The following is a 19,991-nucleotide window of genomic DNA, read 5'->3' on the forward strand; positions in this document are numbered from 1 at the left end:
ACGGGGAATGAGTGCCCCGGGGCTTTTCCCGGTCCTCTCTAGGTCAAAGCTGGTCCTCGGTGAAATTATCGCTGCAGGCCGGCACCGAGGAAGTTTTTGTTAAAAAATTCTGGACCTGCAGAGCGCCGGAAGGGTAGCCTGGGAGAGTATCATACAGACACCCTAAACATCCTCGGGGGTGCCCCATCCCTGGAGGCGTTCAAAGCCAGGCTGGATGGGGCTTTGTACAATCTGGTCTAGTGGAAGGTGTTCCTGCCCATGGCCGGGGGTAGAATTAAATGATCTTTAAGGTCCTTTCCAACCCAAACCATTCCATGATTCTATGATCCTCCTGGGGGCAAGGTGCTGAGCTAGCCTCAGCTGTGGTCAGATCCAGTCAAGCGGCTCGTAGGCTCCTTCGGATAAACGCAACATCCCTCGTTGAGCTGCAACACATAGGAAGAACAAAACTAAAACACACACCGCCCACTTCCTCAAACTTTATTAGTAGCAAGGATACTGAGTATTCTACATGCAAAAAAAAATAAAACCCAAGTTCACTTTCATGATTTACAATCAGAGACAGTGAGGTAAAGCCAGATTTGTATGAAACACAAACCTATTTGAACCTAAAGTAAGCAGCTGTTTACCCTTTAAGTAAGCCCTCTGACAAGCCTGTTTTCTGCATTGCAGATTCATCCCTTTAACTTCATCTTCTCACGCTTCATCTTGAGCCTGAAATAGTGCTGTCAGGAACACTACTTGGTGATTTTGCTGCAGTTGCAGTGCACTCCAATTTTGGCATTACACTGCTTTTTGCACTGCTGCCAAACCTCATGATGAATAATGTGTGTCAAAGACAGCAAATCAGTGTTCAACCTAGCATAGAAATAACAAGGATCATATCTCAAAGCACAGCACTTCTCAGTCTGATGAGATGCCCCAGAGAGAAGCTATTTAAAAATGCAAAAATGGAGGGGTATTTATAGATACAGCCTTAGCTAAGTTCAATATTAAAAATACCATGTAGATAGCATAGTCAGAGAAAAATGATGCGTTGTAAAAAATAACTTGGATGCATTATTTGTTAGTTTCCAAACACTCAAGCAGTGTATTATAGAATAACACTTAGAATACATTACTACTACTGTAAGATAGATTTCCATTCATTACTCTTGAAATCTTTCATGAGTGCGTAATTCATATTCTGATTATTATATACTTGGTTTATATTTAAAGACTAGTTAAATGATCATAATTGGCAGAGCAATTATTCTTGCTTAATTTCTGCTGTGTGGACTATCTCCTGATATGTTTGAATATTAGCTTTAGTGCTACTGCCTAGCAAAATACACTTCACAACAGAAAGGCCACACTTAAACTTGGTATGTGAGTTATGTACCAATCAAAGCTACAAGTGTGTTGCTTAGAGCAAGAACTATTGTTCTGCGTTTGCTGTTTTGAGAAAATGAACCTGAGTGAAAGGAAGAGAAATGGCAACCTGCAGGTAGGGATATTTCACTAAAAGATCAGACTGCTTTTCCTAAACAGGCTAGAGTAACCTTTGCATGTGTTTTATTGAAGAACAATGAATTGTTAATTGTCACTTATTGTTAAAAGTTCCATTTAGATTTGAAGGAGCATGGCCACTAATCTATTTGATTAGTAGTTACTAGCATAATTTTATCTCTAAACTGGTAATGGAAGGTATATTAAAAAAAAAAAACACAACCAAGTTAGCATTCAATCTGCCTGTAGAAGCAGAAACCCCTGGTAGAATGATAGGTGAACATGACAATCTTTTTTTTAAAAACATCTGGAATCTTGCCTGCCCATTGGTTCAACTTTTTTCTTGCAAACAAAATAATTGATTATCCCAGTCAAAATCCATGTTGTGTATGAGAGAAAACAAATTATTTGCTAAATTATATTTAGTTGTAGAATACACTAAAACTGCATTAAAAGAACTTGATGATGTTACAGTGTAAGCTCTGCATTGAGGTTTGTGTGGGTGTTTTCTTTTGTTGGACTGACTGGCAGTATATCATCCCCCATTCTTAGATCAAGTCCACAGCTTCCTAGGAAACACTGCTTTAAACACTGCATAGGCAAGAAGCTTTCTGGGATGTTGCTGCATGGAATCTGTTTTCAGTGTCAGAGACAGCAGCTTGAAAAGACAGCAAGCAGGACCAGATATGGCTCTGAATAGCCTAACTTGGACCTAACACCAGTCTATGATTGCACTCAGAAGTTCCAGTGTAGTTAGTACTTGCTTTCCCCAAGACAGAAGCTTCGTATCATGATTAACAGAAAGATAAGAAGCTTCTAAGGTTCTTGGGGGAATAATCATACATAAGAGAGAACAAGGATTTGTTCCAAAGTTTACAAGCATCTACCATGAAGCTTACACTAACTTCAACCACTTAATTCTGCATATATTCTTGGAAACTAATTCTGGATATATGGTTGGAAACAATTTTTTTTCCACTGCTAGCATGGTCCAGTCTTACATATTTTCACAACAGACTTAATGTCATTAGATGTCATTAATTCCTGTCCCTCTAACACTGCTTAAAACATCTCACCATTTCACTTCATAAAATCCAAGCACAATCAATTATAATTGTACATAACTCTTTAGCTCAGTTCTTTCAGATCATCTTTAACTGAAATCAGGGTTTGGGGAAAAAACTACCTACTTTCTTTCAAACAATTTTTAAACTTTTTGAGCTTCATTATTTATTGATTCATTATATTATTCCTGCTCACTTTATTTCCAACAGAAAATGGGAACATTTCCAACAGCATCTTCAGACAGAGCAGCATTTGGCATTAACTCAAATTACAGATAGCATTATTTTATTTTAAATGCTGGTTGAGCATGCTTGGAACTGGAGACTCAGGGGAAGGCAGTTTCTTATTTGAAACTCGGGTTATATAAGGATGCTAATTCTCAGATTTACCATACTGGTCATCTGTCTAAATCAAAACTGTCAAGTGTTGACATTTAAGGCATAGAAGGAAATACACTAATTAGAACAGATTCTGTAAGCTACAGCGCATGATATTTTTACATGAAAGTACTTCTGATCTGAGGAAGAGATGCAACTGGGCTCTCTATGTCAGAGCCCATAAATTGACTGCACTGCTATAGGAATAAGAGTAGCATGAAGATCCACATCTTTTCCTTCAAGTTTGGAAGAAGTTTCTTTGGTAGGCTTTTCAACACGTGTAGTCATGAAAGACTGTTTTAAACTCATTGACTAGGTCAACACAAACCCTCAATGGACAGGCTTGATTTATTTTTGTAGTTTATTTTGGACATTCCTGAAGGCCTCTGCATTGTTGCTCTCTTCCTTTTTAAGTCATTACAACTAGTTCAGTTGCAGGGAACAATGTGAGGTAATAAATGCAGAATTTCTGTAAGACAAAAGATAAAGGTTATGCAGTACCAAGGTTAAATCACAAATTTTCAGGCAAGATCAGTTCTTATGACAGTTTCTGAAGACAATCATTTTCAGCACTTCCAGATTACTCCATGGTTACAACCTGTTCATCTCCAGCTGCATTCCAATCAGTAGCTTTTTAAGTAATTGAATGTATATTCTACATTAGGCTTAGCCATATTTTTCCATGGGACATTTCAGCTGAATTCTGGACACGTGTCTACAGACATCATAATACTGATGTTCCCTCCCACCACAGCTACAGCATCTGAGAAAGGTGCAGTCAGTAACACCTGCTGTGAATCCAGTGCAAACACCAGTACCTTCATTGTGCTATTTGACAGATTCAAGAAGATACATATGCCTGCGGATATTACTTAACACGAGATTGTCATGGCCTTTCATCCCACAGAGATTTCTATAAAAAGATGAGGCTTGCATTCTTCAAGGTTTAACATTCATACTTAAAGCAAAACCAGGCTGCTGGGAATCTCACTTCAGTGCTGATGTGACCTTGGGAGGCAAAGGCTGTAAAGGATCCTTCACATTCAAGTTATAAACTGTTAACTCTTCTTTCTGACAGAGTGCAACCAACAGCTCCCCACATAGCCCAATGCAATTAAAAAATATCTACCCGAGGGGACAGCCTGTTTTGTTAGTTATGTAGACCATATTGTAGACACAAGACCAAAAGGAAATTGGTCACGCACAAGAGAATTTGTTTGGAGAGCTCCTTCAAAAGACAGAGACATATCCTAGCTTCCCAAATTACTCTCTTCAGGAAAGATTCATTCATAAGCAGGCTCTCCTCGCACCAGCCGCTTCCAGGAAGCTTATGATCTCCCACGCTTTGGGCACTGCCTCAACTGGGTGAGGCTTGGAAAGCACGTAACTGGCACTCAGAAGGGAGAGGGGCACTGCTCTCTGTTTCTGAGCCCTAGTAGCAAATACCTCTGAAAGATGCCATTGAAGTACCAGGTCACAGGTGGTCAAATAAAATACAACACATGACACTGAAAACAAGGACAGCAACACTGCCCTGACAAGTGTCAGATAGGGACACTGTGACCTAGTCTTTGAACATGACTTAAGGGCAACTTACAAGAAATACGAAATCCACAGATCTCAAGTTATCTACATGTCACCAAGGCAAATTAGTCAGAGTAAAGTATGAGTTTACAGATTTAACCTAGTATCTTAAGCTTCCGTAATTATTTTAAGCTCCTCACGCATACTGTTCATCAGGAATATTGCCTGACAAGTATTTAGAGCTATAAGCTCTGAGAAGACCTTTATTTGTAGCATGAACCAAACAGACAGCAATTCTTACCCCAGTGCACTTCATTAAGAAGATCCAAACAGCACTGACAGCCACATCAGTGGTCAACAGGAAAAAGGAAAGGCATTAAAAACATTTTAAGGTAGAAAAATATTTTGTTTTCAATTTTGAACACAGCCCAAAAAGCAACATTGCCAACTTGGAAAAAGAAGATTATGAACAAAGCAAAACATTTACATTTCAAGTGACAGTTTTAAGTCAAAATACTTTAATAACCAGTAATTGCAAGACATCCCCTTACTCTTGCTACATTTTGGACTAACAACTACTCTACAGATGAAAGCCAGCTTAAGATTGTGCAAGTTTTCTCCCTTGCAATATACAAATGCTATATACCCTTATCCTATAGTTCCAGCAACATAACTACAACACTGAAGTCTTGAGTATTTAAAAGGCCTATGCTGCGACATTGTACTGTGCAAACAAGTTATTATATGCCATTACAGAAAGCTAGCACCCTGGAACATGGCCCCATTCCATAGTTTATAGAGCGCGATACACTTCAACTGCTAGCTGAAAAAGATTACACAAATAATTCTGTAAGAACAGCCATGCATTTCTGATAAATTAATAGTGTTGTTTAAAGCCAACTATAAATTAAGCTACTAAACTTTTTGTAACAAATACAGTCCCGGAAATACAACTCGCTTAAACTGTAATTCTTAATAAGAATGTCTTTTCATCCAGATGAAAATATGTGCATGTTCAAGAACAAAAAATCTCTTAATAAATGGTTTGCAGAATTTATTAGGTCTTTTTAATATACTCAATACTTTATCAAGCTAGTTGCATATAATGTGATCTCCACCATATACATTACAATTTCTGTGCATCATCCTAAAAAAAAGTAATATTTTACAGATTACCGTTAGCTTTGAATTTACCTAAAAGTGAACCTTTCTGGAGTTCGATTTAAGATACTAACCTGCATATCGCTTCTAACTGCAATATTTAAATTACATTTCACAGCAAGCTCAACCTGCATTTGAATAACAGAGGTTACTGTCATCTCAACTTTTGAATTCCTAGTTTAGTATCTCAACACTGCAAGAATTTGTGGCATTTACTCCAAATAAAACATTTCCTTTACAACAAAGCCTGCTCAGCTCAGAATACACGTACTTCAAGAAAATTAGCGAACTCCTTCAGTGAAAGGAATTAACCCAAATTTGTGAACAGAAAACACATTTTAGGTTCATCTTGATTAATGCTTGGAGCTGCTCTTACAAAGCAAAACCAGCAAGCACAATAGGTAAAATAGTATTTGGTACAACAAAGCAAAGCAAACTGCCAAAAAAAGCAAGTTCTACCTGCAACAAACATTTCCCTGTTTAGAACAAAATTTAAGAGGGATTCACACAGATAATTAACAAATAGGCTTTCTGATACCTTCATAGGATGCTAGTTTACTGGCCAGGCACATTTGTTGCAAATATAAAAGGAATTCCAAGTGCAATTCACACTGCACTTCAAGGATTTAACATAACAGAGGTGGGTAGGACCCAGGAAAAATATTTAACTTATATAAATATATTAAAATTTCAGCCAGAAATATAAGAGTCCATGCACACAAGACAGTAAGTTGAAAAAACATTTAAGACTTGACTTTTCTTTTCAACAGCACTGACACCTGAAATCTGCTAAGTTCGCAATTTAAAGGTATCTTACAGTCTCTCTCCACACAGTCCGTATGTACTGAATCATCCTGACATTACACAGCACATGAACAAGCAGCAGATGCATCAAAGGAAACAGAGCAATGTGCATCAAGTGGCCTGCCCAGTTAGAGGCAAATATCAGAAAATTGTTTCTGACAAAGGCATAGATATAATCAATAGAGCTAGTTGTATACCCGTCATTTTCAAGAGTTAATCCACAGCAAGGGGAAAGGGGGGCTTTAGATAAAAATTATGTACCCAGTCTCTAAAGTGAGATTAACAGAGATTTGCCTTTCAAAAACTGGGCCCATTCTGGACTGGCCTTGATGCACATGCAGTACATTTGCTTTCAGAATGCAAGATTAATTGGGAATGTCTGCACTAGTGTTTCTATTTCCATATTTGTGATGGATGATCAGCAATACAACTCCTAAGAAGAAACATATGGACCCAACAGTGATGTACGCAATTCCCAGAAAGGGGTTTTTGCCTCCCATCCATGAGATGGTGCTTAGGATCATCCTTTTCCGTCCATCAAAACTGTATACAGGATAATCTGAGACAGGTATAGGAAAATAAGAAGCACATTTGCAAACTTAGCTTTATTTTGTCAGGCACATTGAAGTGTTGCATCATCTCAATCACGCTCCAAATACTAACATCCTTCTTGGAATACTGGAAGAGAAAATATTAAAAATTTAGCTGATTTTTAGGCAAAGACTGACCTAGTCACTGTCATCTGCTCCAAGAACAATGTCACAGTACAGATGTCAAGCCCTTTTAAGGGAAAAGTAACGCATGATTTGTGGGTTTTTGAGAGCAACTTCAATAAAACAAGGGAAATCCAAACTAGTTCTTGAATATATTTCAGTACCAAATTTTTCTCACTGACTCTATTTTGATTCAGTTTTATATGCACTCCCTGCTGTTTTGCAGCAAGGAAAAATACTCCATAGCTATTTAAATTAAGAGTTGTCTAATTTTAAGAATTCAGTAGCTATGACAACCCACCTCCTCTAGTCTCCTGCACTTCGACCAAGTCTTTTGTTCGTCCTAAAAGGAATGGCTTACCTATACCTGATCCACAGCTCTGGCCTTTTTCTCAACTCTAAAGTCAGTCTTCCCTAGGTTACATATTGTCATTATATCATGACAACAACAGATTGAGAACGTATTCTCAAGTTTCTAGGCAACCAAATACCTCTGTTCTTTCCTGTGTTTCTCTCAATTCCTTTACAGTATCCAAGCCATGTGATTTCCCCCTCATTATAAAGCTAGTAATTTAATTTCATGCATGGACTTGAGCAATTACATAGCAGAGCAAATCTACAAATAGATAGTAACCTGACAACAGTACACAGCCATAGAAAGATGCAAAGCAGGCCCCAAGGTCCTGAATGAAAGACAGGTAGTAGAGACTGCAAGGTTCCACAAACAAACAAGATGTGCAATAAAAAAGGTGAATGAGCCTGACCATACCCCTCTGAGCACTCAACTGTGCAAAGACAACACTAATGTCCTCCAAAATTTGCTGATATAACAGAAGGAAGGGATAACATGCAAAGGGACCTGACAAGCTTGAGAAGTGGGTCCATGTGAACCTAATGAGGTTCAACAAGTCCAAGTGCAAGGTGCTGCACCTGGGTCAGGGCAATCCCAGGCATGAGGACAGGCTGGGAGAAAAACTCTGAGATCAGCCCTGCAGAGAAGGGCTTGGGGGTTCTGGTGGACAAAAAGCTTGACATGAGTTGGCAGTGTGTGCTTGCAGCCCAGAAGGCCAACTGCATCCTAGGCTGCATCAACAGAGCAGTGGCCAGCAGAGCGAGGGAGGTGGTTGTCCCCCTCTGCTCTGCCCTTGTGAGGCCCCACCTGGAGTGCTGCATCCAGGTCTGGGGCCCCCAACACAAGAAGGATGTGGGGCTGTTAGAGCTGGTCCAGAACAGGGCCACAAAGATGACCAAGGGGCTGGAGCACCTCTGCTATGAAAAGCCAGAAGAGCTGGGCATGTTCAGCCTGGAGAAGAGAAGGCTCTGTGGAGACCTTATAGCAGCCTTCCAGTACCCTAGAGCAGGTTTACAAAAAAGATGGAGAGTGAATTTTCACATGGGCAATATAAATGATAGGACAAGGGATGACAGTTTTAAACTAGAAGACAGAAGACTCAGATTAGATGTTTGGAGGAAATTCTTCACTCAGAGGGTGGTGAGGCACTGGCACAGGTTGCCCAGAGAAGCTGTGGATGCCCCATCCCTGGGGGTGTTCAAGGCCAGGCTGAATGGGGTCCTGGGCAACCTGATCCAGTAAGTGACATCCCTGCCCACAGCAGCAGGGTTAGAACTAGGTCATCTTTAAGTTCCCTTCCAACTCAAGCCCTTCTATGATTCTACAAAGTTTTACACTGATGTCTTCTCTAGAATTAACGTCTCCATTGTCTCCTCACAAAGGCCTCCTCTAAAGAATACTGTTTTCCCTTTGTGGTTGCGGTCTCTGAAAAAGAAAGAACGGGGAAAGAAAAAGAATGCTTTCCCCCTTGCTAAAGCCATAATGCAGTTCTATGTGAACTACACAATAGTTTAAGAACATTATAATTGAAGTAGCACTTATATTAAATATAAGCCTAACTTTGAGTGAAGAAATTGCAGTAAGACTAACTTCAGTCATTCCTATATTTGATCATATCTGAAGATCCTGCAGCAGAATCCTTCCCCTCCTTCTCCTGAGGAACGTGATATACTTTCAGTTAAAAATGAAACAAAAACACATCTCTGGGGCATCTCTATAGCATGATACTTTCCAGAAGAATCTGACTGGTTCAGACAACTCCAGACTTCACACAGCTATCCTGAAGTCAAACTGACTCGATCGTTTCCCATACAAAGCTTAAGAACTGGGAGAATTTTATGTTCTAACAGAACAAGTTAATTCTATAAACTTGCCTAGAAGTAAGACAGTAATTTTGCTACCCAATTCTCATGACCAGTTTTCAAACACCACTCACTACCATCTTTTAAAGAGATGGTAAGAAAAGAAGCTCATTTGAGTTGGACTTTCACAGGTGAATACCCATGTAATCCAGCCAACACCCTTAGCAGCTTTAAGAGTTTTTTCAAAGGATACTGTATGTGATTTCCAAAGAGTATTTTCCAGCCTGCAAGGTAGGCTGTAAGTTATTCTTCCTTTCAATGAGACGATACAGCTTGCGAAAAGTTGGCAGAGCAGCAGTACGCATCCACACAATAAAGTCTTCATTGATAAAGCCATTGTTGTCAAGCTCTGAGTCCAGCATATACACTGGCTTGGGCCAGTTTACAGGCTTCGTCGTGCCTAAAATTAAACACAGATAAAGTATTTCAAATGCAGGGCTAAGTGACACAGTGGATCACCAAAACGTATTCTAGCCTTACGCATATTAAGTTCTAAGTTGTATGAACAGCCAGGTTGGGTCATAACTATTGCAATATTACTGAACTGTTCAAGAACTTATTTGCACAGAATCAGGTTGGCTGAGGTTGGCAGGGCCCTCTGGAGGCCATCTGGTCCAACCTCCTGCTCAGGCAGGGTCCCCTGGAGCAGGCTGCCCAGTACCACATCGAGGTGGCTTTTTAAGGTATCCAAGTCTCTACAACCTCTCCGGGAAACCTGTGCCAGTACTCAGTCACTTAAATATTAGTGACCATCCATTGACTCTCACGTATTAGGGTAAGGTATCTGCCTTGTTAAGAGTAGTATCACTTGGTAATATATAATTTGTCTGTGACTAAGAAAGAAATCCGCATCAGGTTAAACTTAAAGCAATAGCTTATATACCTTGCATATATACACAAACCCTAGAGTCCTGAGAAGATTGGTTTTAGATACTACCAACTAAAGAAACTTTGATTTACCAGACTGTATTTAACCTAACAAATGATGAAATCTGTTGCTTCTAACCACAAAGAATCAGATTTTTGAAAATTCTGCACAACCTACCAGTAGAAAGATGTAGATGAAAAGTCCATATGAATAGTTTGGTCGAACAATTGCAGGATTTCTTAAGTTAAAACCATAAAAAACCACAGCAATGCACATACTAAGCTTTTCTCAGTATTCAAGGTATAAAAAGTTATCAGAAAAAAGTCAAAGTATTAATTGATATTTCCATGTCCCAAACAGCAACTAGTAGTAGAAATATCATTTAAGCCAGGAACCTTCTAACCATCATAAAGGAAATTGGACAAGCTACCAAAGTGAAATGCCAAAAGAGACAAAAGTAAAAACTAAAGAACTAAATTGCCATGAGCAGCATTAAGAAACAAAAGAAAAATCTACACAATTACTAAGTTTAAAAATAGCTTTCTATTTGAATAGCTGTTGAAATAATGTCAGTGCAATCACCTCATCTGAACACATTGAATAATCATTACCTGTCAGATGTGTACTACTAGAAAACCCCCCATCAGCTAACATTTCTGTACTAATAACTTGAAAGCTGCAATGGAACAGGCTTCCCACCTCCCTTATGTAATCAGGATAAAGCATAGCTGAGATCTAAATAGCCCATAAAGATATTAGAACTGAACAATACACAAAACAGGAGTAACCGGCCTAAGTTGATGCCTAACAATCAATCCGATGCCAACCAACTGAAAGAGCTTTTCTGAAGCTTCAGAAAGATTAAATAAAAAGATGTCTTAATTTCATAGCTTTAGCTATTATAGTAAAATTAGGAAAAAACATACTTTCACATTAAATTTGCAGCATTCATTGCTAACAGACAACTTTTCCAGATAGAGTAGTTCTTAGTTTGGATTTCCCCAGAGAATCACAGTATTTTAAAATTAGCATATTTATAAAACACAGTGAGGTAAAAATCCACAGGAATCAGGACGTGTTTGAAATTTTTCATTCTTAAAATTTCCCATCCTTCTTACCTTGGAAAAGTGCAGTTAAGTTATTCCCATCTCCTGTAGGATTCCTGAACTTTACATTTTTATCTGTCCACCATGCAATGCCTTTTTTAATTAAGGTAATAGGAGTCCTTGTGTCATTATCAATGCGGTATAATTCCAAGGTATCTAAGGAGAAAATCAAATTGGAATGCCACATAGAGAAGCTTTCATTAGATGAATGATCCTGATAGGCAGTGAAACAATTATCTCCAGGAGAAAACAAAACAAAGAACCGGACAAGGCATTTATTACCTGCCTGCCACAACCAAAAACTGTTCTTTTAGAAGCCATGTATATTAGACAGCAGTGTGTTAAACATATATAGTATCTTTAAGTCTATTCCACAGCTGTAACAGCCTCTCACAACAGATTTCAATCCCTTGCATACTATCAAATTAAATTAGTTATTAAATTTTGGAAAAAAAGCAACAGCAGTACAAAACAAGATATTTATTTTAAGCTATGAAAGAGCATTAATTCAGAAAACAAAAAAGCCAATGTCATCTTTACTCAGAACAATCTTCAACAGCACAAGACATACACAAGATCATGAAAGCATTTAAGTAGTAACTTGGAAGTATTACCATACCATTGAACATACTGTTGGCAATAGCCCCACAGGGAGCAATGGGTTTGTCCTCATTCGTGCGGTAAGGCTCACATTCCTTACTTGGATTCTGACCATTGAAAAGAAGAGAGGCAGATCAGTCTGTGCTAGTTTATCCAACCAACCTGTTGTTTACTGCAATACCTCAAAGTGTACATCTTAAATGTACCACGATCTTTTCACAGGTTAGATTTACAGATACTTCAGTGTTCAGTGCTAGTCAACATGAATCATTTTTCCTTTATAAGCAGGAACTTGTAAACTAAAACATGAATAAAGTCAGAATCCCATGATGGGCAATCCTAAAAAAAAATGAAGGCTTTGCTTGGAGGCTGTTCGGACTTATCTTTTAAAATAAACAGCTTTCTAACATCAAGTACTCAAGTATTCTTTTAAAGGATTGTTTTTTTTCCAGTGTGCACCAGTGTTACAGAAAATAGACTCTAATAGGAAGCCAAGCGTAGCAGAAAATGCAAAATGTTTCAAGGACTCCAATAGCATGCCAATAACACAAGTAAAAAAAGCCCCCCAGAATCTAGTGTCAGTCACCAGCTGTAATTTCTGGAAACTATTCCCCATGCCCCCCCTTTTAAAAAAAACTTACATATAAAAATGGAGAATAATCTTTGATGGAGCAAGGACCCAAATATATTTCCATTCCTTGCAAATAATTGCATTACCTAAACATTACACAGTGCTTTCAGCAGAATACACGGTATTAGCATTATTGGAAAATACTAATGTTCAATATCAAACCTGAGTCTATAAAAATAGACACGTTTAGCTACACTATCCAAGCTAAGTACTAAGTAACTATTTTATACTGAAAATGAAAGCTTCAGACAGAACAGATACAGACAGGTAATACTGACTGAAGATAACAAGACAGTTTAGAACTATTCAATTTTCAGAAGTGTTCAAAGTACTGCTCTGCTGTCCACTGAATGAAACAACTGCTGTGAGACTACAACATTTTAAATTTTCTGTAAACCAAATATGTATTCCTTATTGCTGTCTTCTAGCATGCAAAAATTCTAGAACCTCATTGTTATTAAACTGTGATGATTTATGCAATAGTCAGATGCTAACTGCATATTAATATTGAAGTATGAATACCTACAAGTAGTGAACTGTTATCTCCATTTAGTTGGCTGTCGTCTCGAGATTTCACATAGCGACGATGATTTTGGTAGAAGTTGGAGAGTCCATAATACATGAACACATTACTCTACAATACAGGACAAGAGGGGTTTTAATTCACACAACGGATCAATAAAACAAACACTAGTAACCTGAAAACTTAAACTGCGTTTTATCTTATAGCAACATTCAAAGTAGGAAGAGGCTCAATTCTCTTCACACTGAGTACACAGATTACTATTCCAACTTAACCTGGCATTCTGAAGTCAAACAATATCAACACACCATAAACCATCAGAACAATATTCATCACTACTAATCGCAGCAGTTATCTTGTCCAACATTAAGCACATAAGCCTCATTATTTGCTTCTACTTTGCCAGAAAGCACGCATCTGGTATTGCCAGCTCCTGCTGAACCCAGTTTAAGTTGTGCAGGAATAGCTGATCTACTTGCCAAGCACATGACACACACCTAGGACACGGCAAGGAAATCCAGATGTGTAAAACACAAACATCCCATTTAATGGTGTATAATTCTGGATAAAGAGAGGCATTAAAAACATTTCATCTCTGCTACTGAAAAGATAAACAACAATCAGATCCAAATTCAAAGTACTACTGAAAATAATCCTTTAAGGTATAAAAAAAAGTTAAGGCTATGGGGATGCAGCTTCCCCATCAGTTAGGAAATAAACCACACATACTGTTCCAACTTCACTTTGCATACCTCAAATGAATGTTCCAGGGTAAAATTGATGGTGCAAGTACAAGGTGGTGTGCTATCCCAGGAAACATTTAAACATTTGTTGCAGGGACTGGAAGGGTCTGTTCCTGTATAATCAATCTGTAACAAAAAAAATCATTGCCTTAGAGTAGGGAGAATAAAGAAAAACAATAAGCTAGAGAGTTATGTGATACTTATTTTGCAACTTTATTACACCTCAGTTCCAAAAGCCCCTTCAGACCTGCATGATGATCAAGAAATCCCTTCCAACCTAACAATTTTGTGATTCTGTCTATGTGCTTTAGGGACATGGTTTAGCAGTGGCAGGTTAACAGCTGGACTTCATGATCTTAGAGGTCTTTTCCAACCTAAATGATTCTATAATTCTACAATTCTACATATTCCATTTGAGCCTCAAATGGATCTGGCCCTGGGGTGGGCTGTTACCACTGGGAAAAGAAAAAGAAAACCAACCCAAAACACAAACACCAAATACTCAAGACAACATCATGTTTCCAAACACACACGCTATATAAAACAAGCAGATTTGGGCTATTACATGCCTTCCAGAGAAGTTAAGTTTTCTAGAAGTCTACCTAGATATTTAATAAAGTTTTGCATGAGAGAACTTGCTTTGCTGCCCATATTCAGACATTGAACCAGTCAGAAGGATTTTCCAAAAGACCAAGTTCTTAAAGACCAAGAACTCTCTTAAAATAGGGAGGATGAATACACTAATATTGGTCAGCCAAGAACAGTAAAATCCCAGCAGATGAGCAAGACAATCACTTAATTTAGCTTATTAGAATACCTGTATTTAATAGCATAGCTACAAGAAAAAGTAGCCTGAATGTATGGATTTCAAATACCTATACAGTATAAATAACATATCCAGAGCAGCCGTGCACTTATTACTTACTCCATGGCCCTTGCCAACTGAAGTCTCTTGACTGCATTAGCTTGCTTTCTCATGTACAGCTCCAGCGCATGAATGCCAGGGAAGAATTACCTTGTGTTCAGGTTCAGCAGGTTAGCTCCATGCGTAGGAGGAGAAAGCTTCCATCTGCCTATGAACTATGTACTTAAGACCCAGGAGCTTCCTATCAAGGATTAAAACTCAGTCCAACACATGCCAAGTTAAGGCAACAAACTGTTTTACACCTGTATCATTTGAAGTACAACTCCTGCATTTTTTTTTGAAAGACCGCTGCAAGTGGTTTGTCCTGATTTATGCCTGCAATCAAACATTACTGAGAATTAGAACGATTTATGATCTGTGCTAATGTCTGTATTAAGGTTAAATAAAACAAGTAGTTTCAAGGTTCAAGGAACAACTGAAGCCTATTTTCCTCTGTATCTTCTTCAAGGTCTCTCCTCCTGTAGATTCTCTGATATCTGTTAAAAAACAAGCTGCAGCCCTTCCTTCAGCAAAGACATTTTAATAGCCTGTGTTCTGCTGCCAGACTTCTGACAGAAGAGACCAATACCCTAAACAAGCCCAGCTGAAACAAATCAGCTTCAGAAGCTATTAGGTGAGGGAGAAAGACTCACCTTATCTTTGCCTCCTTCACCAAGCTCAGAACAGAGTTTGTGCTGACCTAGAAACAGCACTGCCTCAGCAGTCCACAACAGCTCTGTTCAGCTACAGACCAAACCAACACGGCTCTAAACAAATGATGCAGCTGATTTGTTTATTGATAACTTGCTTGCCATTTTCCTGCTTTAGTGGGAAAAACATTTCCTTCAGAAAGACCTTAAGCCTCCGCATCCTGAGCTAGTTCTTCAGTTACTGCAGAAGTTTTAGATCATGAACAGAACTCCAATACTTGAAGGTTGCAAAAGATCTAAAGACTTCACTACATCTGTGGAGTATGAAATTGGTGTGTATCAAAATGGAACAGTGCTTCTGACCAGTGCTATCAACTTCAAAGGTAACCCAGAAGCCTTCCCATGCAGTAACTGCAGACAATTCTTTTCCTGCATTCACAGTAGGTTACATTCAACAGGCAGCTAAACTAAAGGGATACAGGCAGATTTGCACCTCCTGACAAATAATTAAACCCTTACTTTGAGAACTTAAGAACAGATTTACCAGGCCAAAGCAGAAATCCACCTGACCCGCGTATACCTACTAGTTGTTATCAGTTACCCACAGCCTCTCAGGCTGTTGATGTCCTTCGCCAGTCAATTTACATTTTTGTAGTGAAGTAACACAGCCATTGTGTATAAATATTTGCCAAGCCATCTGTGATTTTGTAGACTTCACACACTGTCACAAGTTTATCCTACTCCGCTTGGCCACTTGTTGTGTAAAAGGCATCCCACAACCCTGCTCCCCTCCAATACCCCTCTCTGTAGATTTCATTTAGTTCTGAGTCACTTCTGAAATGGGGTTACCAGAACTGCACGCAGCGCTGAAGATGTATGCAACAGCCATGTACTTTCTTTCCTAGCTTTTTCCTTCTTCATTCCTAGCAATGCCTTTAGGTCTATTCGGCATTTTAATTACTTCTTAGCAATTTACATCAGCAGTCATAAGGATCTCTTCCTATGCAAAGAATGTACAAAAGATAGACACTTATGCAGCTTTTTTTCTTATTTTTCACCTAAAGGAGCAATGTTCCTGATAGGCCCTATGTAAATGGTTGTTTATCCCCTTTGAAACAGTGAGAAAAAGCTTGGGAACAACCAACACAAAAAACCTATAATCCTAGTGCATTTAAGCTGTTGGATATCTTCCACATTCAAATTCAGGAGAGCTTAAAGGAAATCAATGGAAAAGCTACATTTCGCTGCTCAGTCCTTGCACCTGCACAAGAACAGCACAGTTCTCAGAGATGCTGATGGCTGCAATATCTAGTTCCAGGGGAGGGCTGGGGAGGATTTGAACTGTACACAAATAGGTATTTTGTGGACTTAAGTTACACATCGTGTTCAATTCCAACACTCCAAGTCTACAGATAGCTACACACACAGGCACTGAACAAGTTGGCTGTTGTCTGAGGTGGGTGTAAATAACTACCTCTGCTTCCTCCCCCAGTTACATTTTTCAAAGAGCTTAGTCACTGCACCCAGCTTTTACAAATAGTCTCCCAGCATTGAACTGACAGCTACTTGTGAAAAACACTTGGAGGTTACTACCAGAAGCCAGTACACCAAGCAAGGACCTAAGCTAGACATACAGGTGAGAGCTGTGTCTCGAACTGCATCCCACCCCGGTGGCCAGAGCCACTTAGATGAAGTATTTTACTGACCAGTTTTGTTACTGAGACAGTAAGGCCTTTTCTGATTTAAACAGCCCACCACCACCAGATTCATCTGGAGCTATCTGCCTTTAAAAAGAGAATCTCCTTTGCTGTGTATACCTACATGTATGTAATATATATATATATATACACAAACATACTCCTGCTCCCCACAATTTTTGTATAAAAACACTTTGTAAAAAATGCATGAATGAGCATCCCAAAACAGAACACAGGCTTCCTTCTTTCTACTTGCACATCCTGTTTGATCACGACATCAAGCTCAGAAGACAAGAACTCCGTTCCTCCTGCCCTCAGAACATTACAACCTGACTCTGGAGAGCTGCAGGTGAGGTGGAAGGTAACTGATGAACACACTTAATAAAACAAACCCCTTTCCAACCTTGACTACCTTGAAATCAGCAGAAGGCTGCCATCTAGTTTCCAAATATAAATGGCCAACACAGCTTCATACACACAGTCTGACTGCATAGGGGAGCATCAGTCATCCCATTTCACCTAGGGCTGTCAGTACTGTATGTGTGCGGTGAGAACATTTTGTTTGTGGCTCCTATTTGAACTCCACAGGAGTACAAGACTGAGCTGCTAAGCAACAACAGCATACGACTGAGTTCATACACAGCAGGAATACAGTCACAAGGACTCAAATGAAACTGTTGAATTTCCTGTCCTTACAGAACAACCAAGAGCCAATCGTAAGGGAGATTTACCCACTTGTTTTATCTTACAATCAGCATAAAACTGTGTGTTCCCTTAGTAAAGAAATGGCTATCTTAAATGCCATTGTCAAAAAAGCATTAGGAAAGCTTACTTTTTCCTCAGTTCAGCGTCCTGTTGAAAACAAGCACTTGCACTACCCTTAAATACGACTATAACATGGCATTAAAGGCCAACATGTCCATGACAACAGGACAATGCTCCCTGCAGCACCTGTGCCAATTTTCTGATTTCATTCATCTGAAAATTTACTCACACTTCCAGGCAAGAAGGAACTGATTTTCACGAATATCCTCACATACAACAGTTAAACACTGAAAAATACATTCCAGATTTTTATTTTCCACTTTACCTTTTCATTGAGTGAAATTTTAGTTTTCAGTGTAAAGAGAAAATGAACTTTAAATTAGTTTTATTGTAACACTGCATATTTTAGCAGATATACAGAAAGATAATACCATTTGCTGTCTGCCTCAAGATTTTTTTAGTTAATTTACTTTCAGTGTCACATTGATATCACTAGTCAAGCCACTGCTTTGAACATCACTTACTGGGAAGAGACAGCTTACTCTGACAGCTAAAATGACTGTATCCACTAAATTCATGTTCTCCAATATGTCAATATAATAAACAGCTACAGGTTTTATTCTGTGTTTTTCTACAATCAATCTTGGTTCCATTAACTTACTGGAACTAATAGCACCTGTCAATTTCCTTTTCAAGGTTGTCTCTGAGCCCTTTAGGTTGTTCCCTTACAACACGAAGCGATTCTATTATCAGACTTAAGAGTGATATATAGATTAGTTTTGGGTTAACCCTCAGAAGCTTTTCACAGCATTGGTGTGGTTAATTATAAAAGGTTCTTAGTTTTTGTAGGTATAATTAGAAAAGGCTATGCTCTCCAGACTTTGTTTTCCAATCCACTCCTGACACACTTGCCTCCCACACAGCACCTAAAACATTTAGTCATTTGTACACGTAAGAATTGGAGCAGTACGCTCACCGCAGAGTTCTACCTTGAAACTATATTACCCAGGACTGTTTAAAGACATAATACCCATACTTCTAAAGTTAAACTGTTTAAAGACAAACTGTTTGAAGCCATACTACCCATTACTGTTGGGCACCCCAGGCGGGGTGCGCACGCTCCCTGTCCTGCCTCACCGGGCTGTGTGGGGGTTAAATCCAGGCACTGACCTCCCTGAAAGCCTACTGGGGGGCACCGGCTGGATCACCATAGCCTGTTTGGAGGACACTTGAAGCTTTTAGTGGGCAGATTGCTAAGGAGCAGGACCGTTAGGGCTGGAAAGGACCCCGAAGCCTAGGGGCTCGTCAGGGCTGGAAGCCGCCCGCAGCCGGCCTGGCCCAGCCCCCAGCCCCCCCCCACACACACACACATGCACGCACCTCGTACTCGCGGATGTTGTTGGAGGTGACGAAGATGCCGATGCCGATGGGGATGAAGATGAGCCCGATGACGAAGAAGGCCGGCAGTACGGTGCCCGCCGTCAGGATGGGCTGCCAAGCGGGCAGGCGCTGCTGCTTGAACGCCGTGTTGTCCGGCTTGCGGCTCTTCACCGCCCCGCCGCCGCCTCCTCCTCCCCCTCCTCCGCCTGCCCCCGGCGCCCCGCTGCCCCCCGGCGCCCCGCCGCCGGCCGCAGGGTGCCCGTCCGCCTCCTCCTTGGCGCTGTAGTTCACCGCCATGACACCCGCCCGCCCCGCCGCCTCCAACGCCCTCGGCACGTGACCGCCGCCGGGCGCTTCGTAGATGACGCAGCCCCCTCACGGCTGCCCGGGGGAGGGGGAACGGCCGCCCGCATCCGTTTATGGCGGGGGGGGGGGCGCGCATGCGCAGTGCGGGTGGGCGGGTTTCCCGCCGGGTTGGGAGGGAGGGCGGCGTGGGGCCGCCAGTAATGAGCGCTGCACATTAGTCGGGCGGTTAATGAGGGGGAGGCGGCGCCAGGCAGCGCTGTGCTGAGAGACCGTGTTTCTCGCTCTTGTCAGCACTTCCCGTCCAAAAATCCGCCAGGGCTGCGGCTAAATCTGACCCTCCGCAGGCGTTTGTGTGTGTGGCCTTAAGGAGAAATAAAATTGAACAGTTTCACAAGCCCGTCACGCAGTCGGCGCTTTTTGGGTGCCTTTGGAACGGCTTTCCCCTAAATAAACGCCGTGCGGCTCGTGGGGC

General features: G+C 40.3%; 1 protein-coding gene across 1 annotated transcript; it reads right to left on the reverse strand.

Moving 5' to 3' along the window:
- Positions 1–5,495: 5,495 nt before the first annotated feature.
- TMEM30A (transmembrane protein 30A) lies at positions 5,496–19,568 on the reverse strand. The gene is made up of 7 exons (XM_040551976.1): positions 19,214–19,568; positions 13,827–13,943; positions 13,078–13,185; positions 11,940–12,027; positions 11,333–11,476; positions 9,540–9,746; positions 5,496–6,978 (listed from the first exon to the last, which is right to left on the reverse strand). Exons 1-7 carry the CDS (start codon positions 19,508–19,510, stop codon positions 6,785–6,787), a joined length of 1,155 nt encoding a protein of 384 aa, XP_040407910.1. The 5' UTR covers positions 19,511–19,568; the 3' UTR covers positions 5,496–6,784.
- Between the last annotated feature and the right edge of the window lie 423 nt (positions 19,569–19,991).

This window comes from Cygnus olor, chromosome 3 (genome assembly GCF_009769625.2).
Source record: "Cygnus olor isolate bCygOlo1 chromosome 3, bCygOlo1.pri.v2, whole genome shotgun sequence".
NCBI classification, from domain to species: Eukaryota; Metazoa; Chordata; class Aves; order Anseriformes; family Anatidae; genus Cygnus; species Cygnus olor.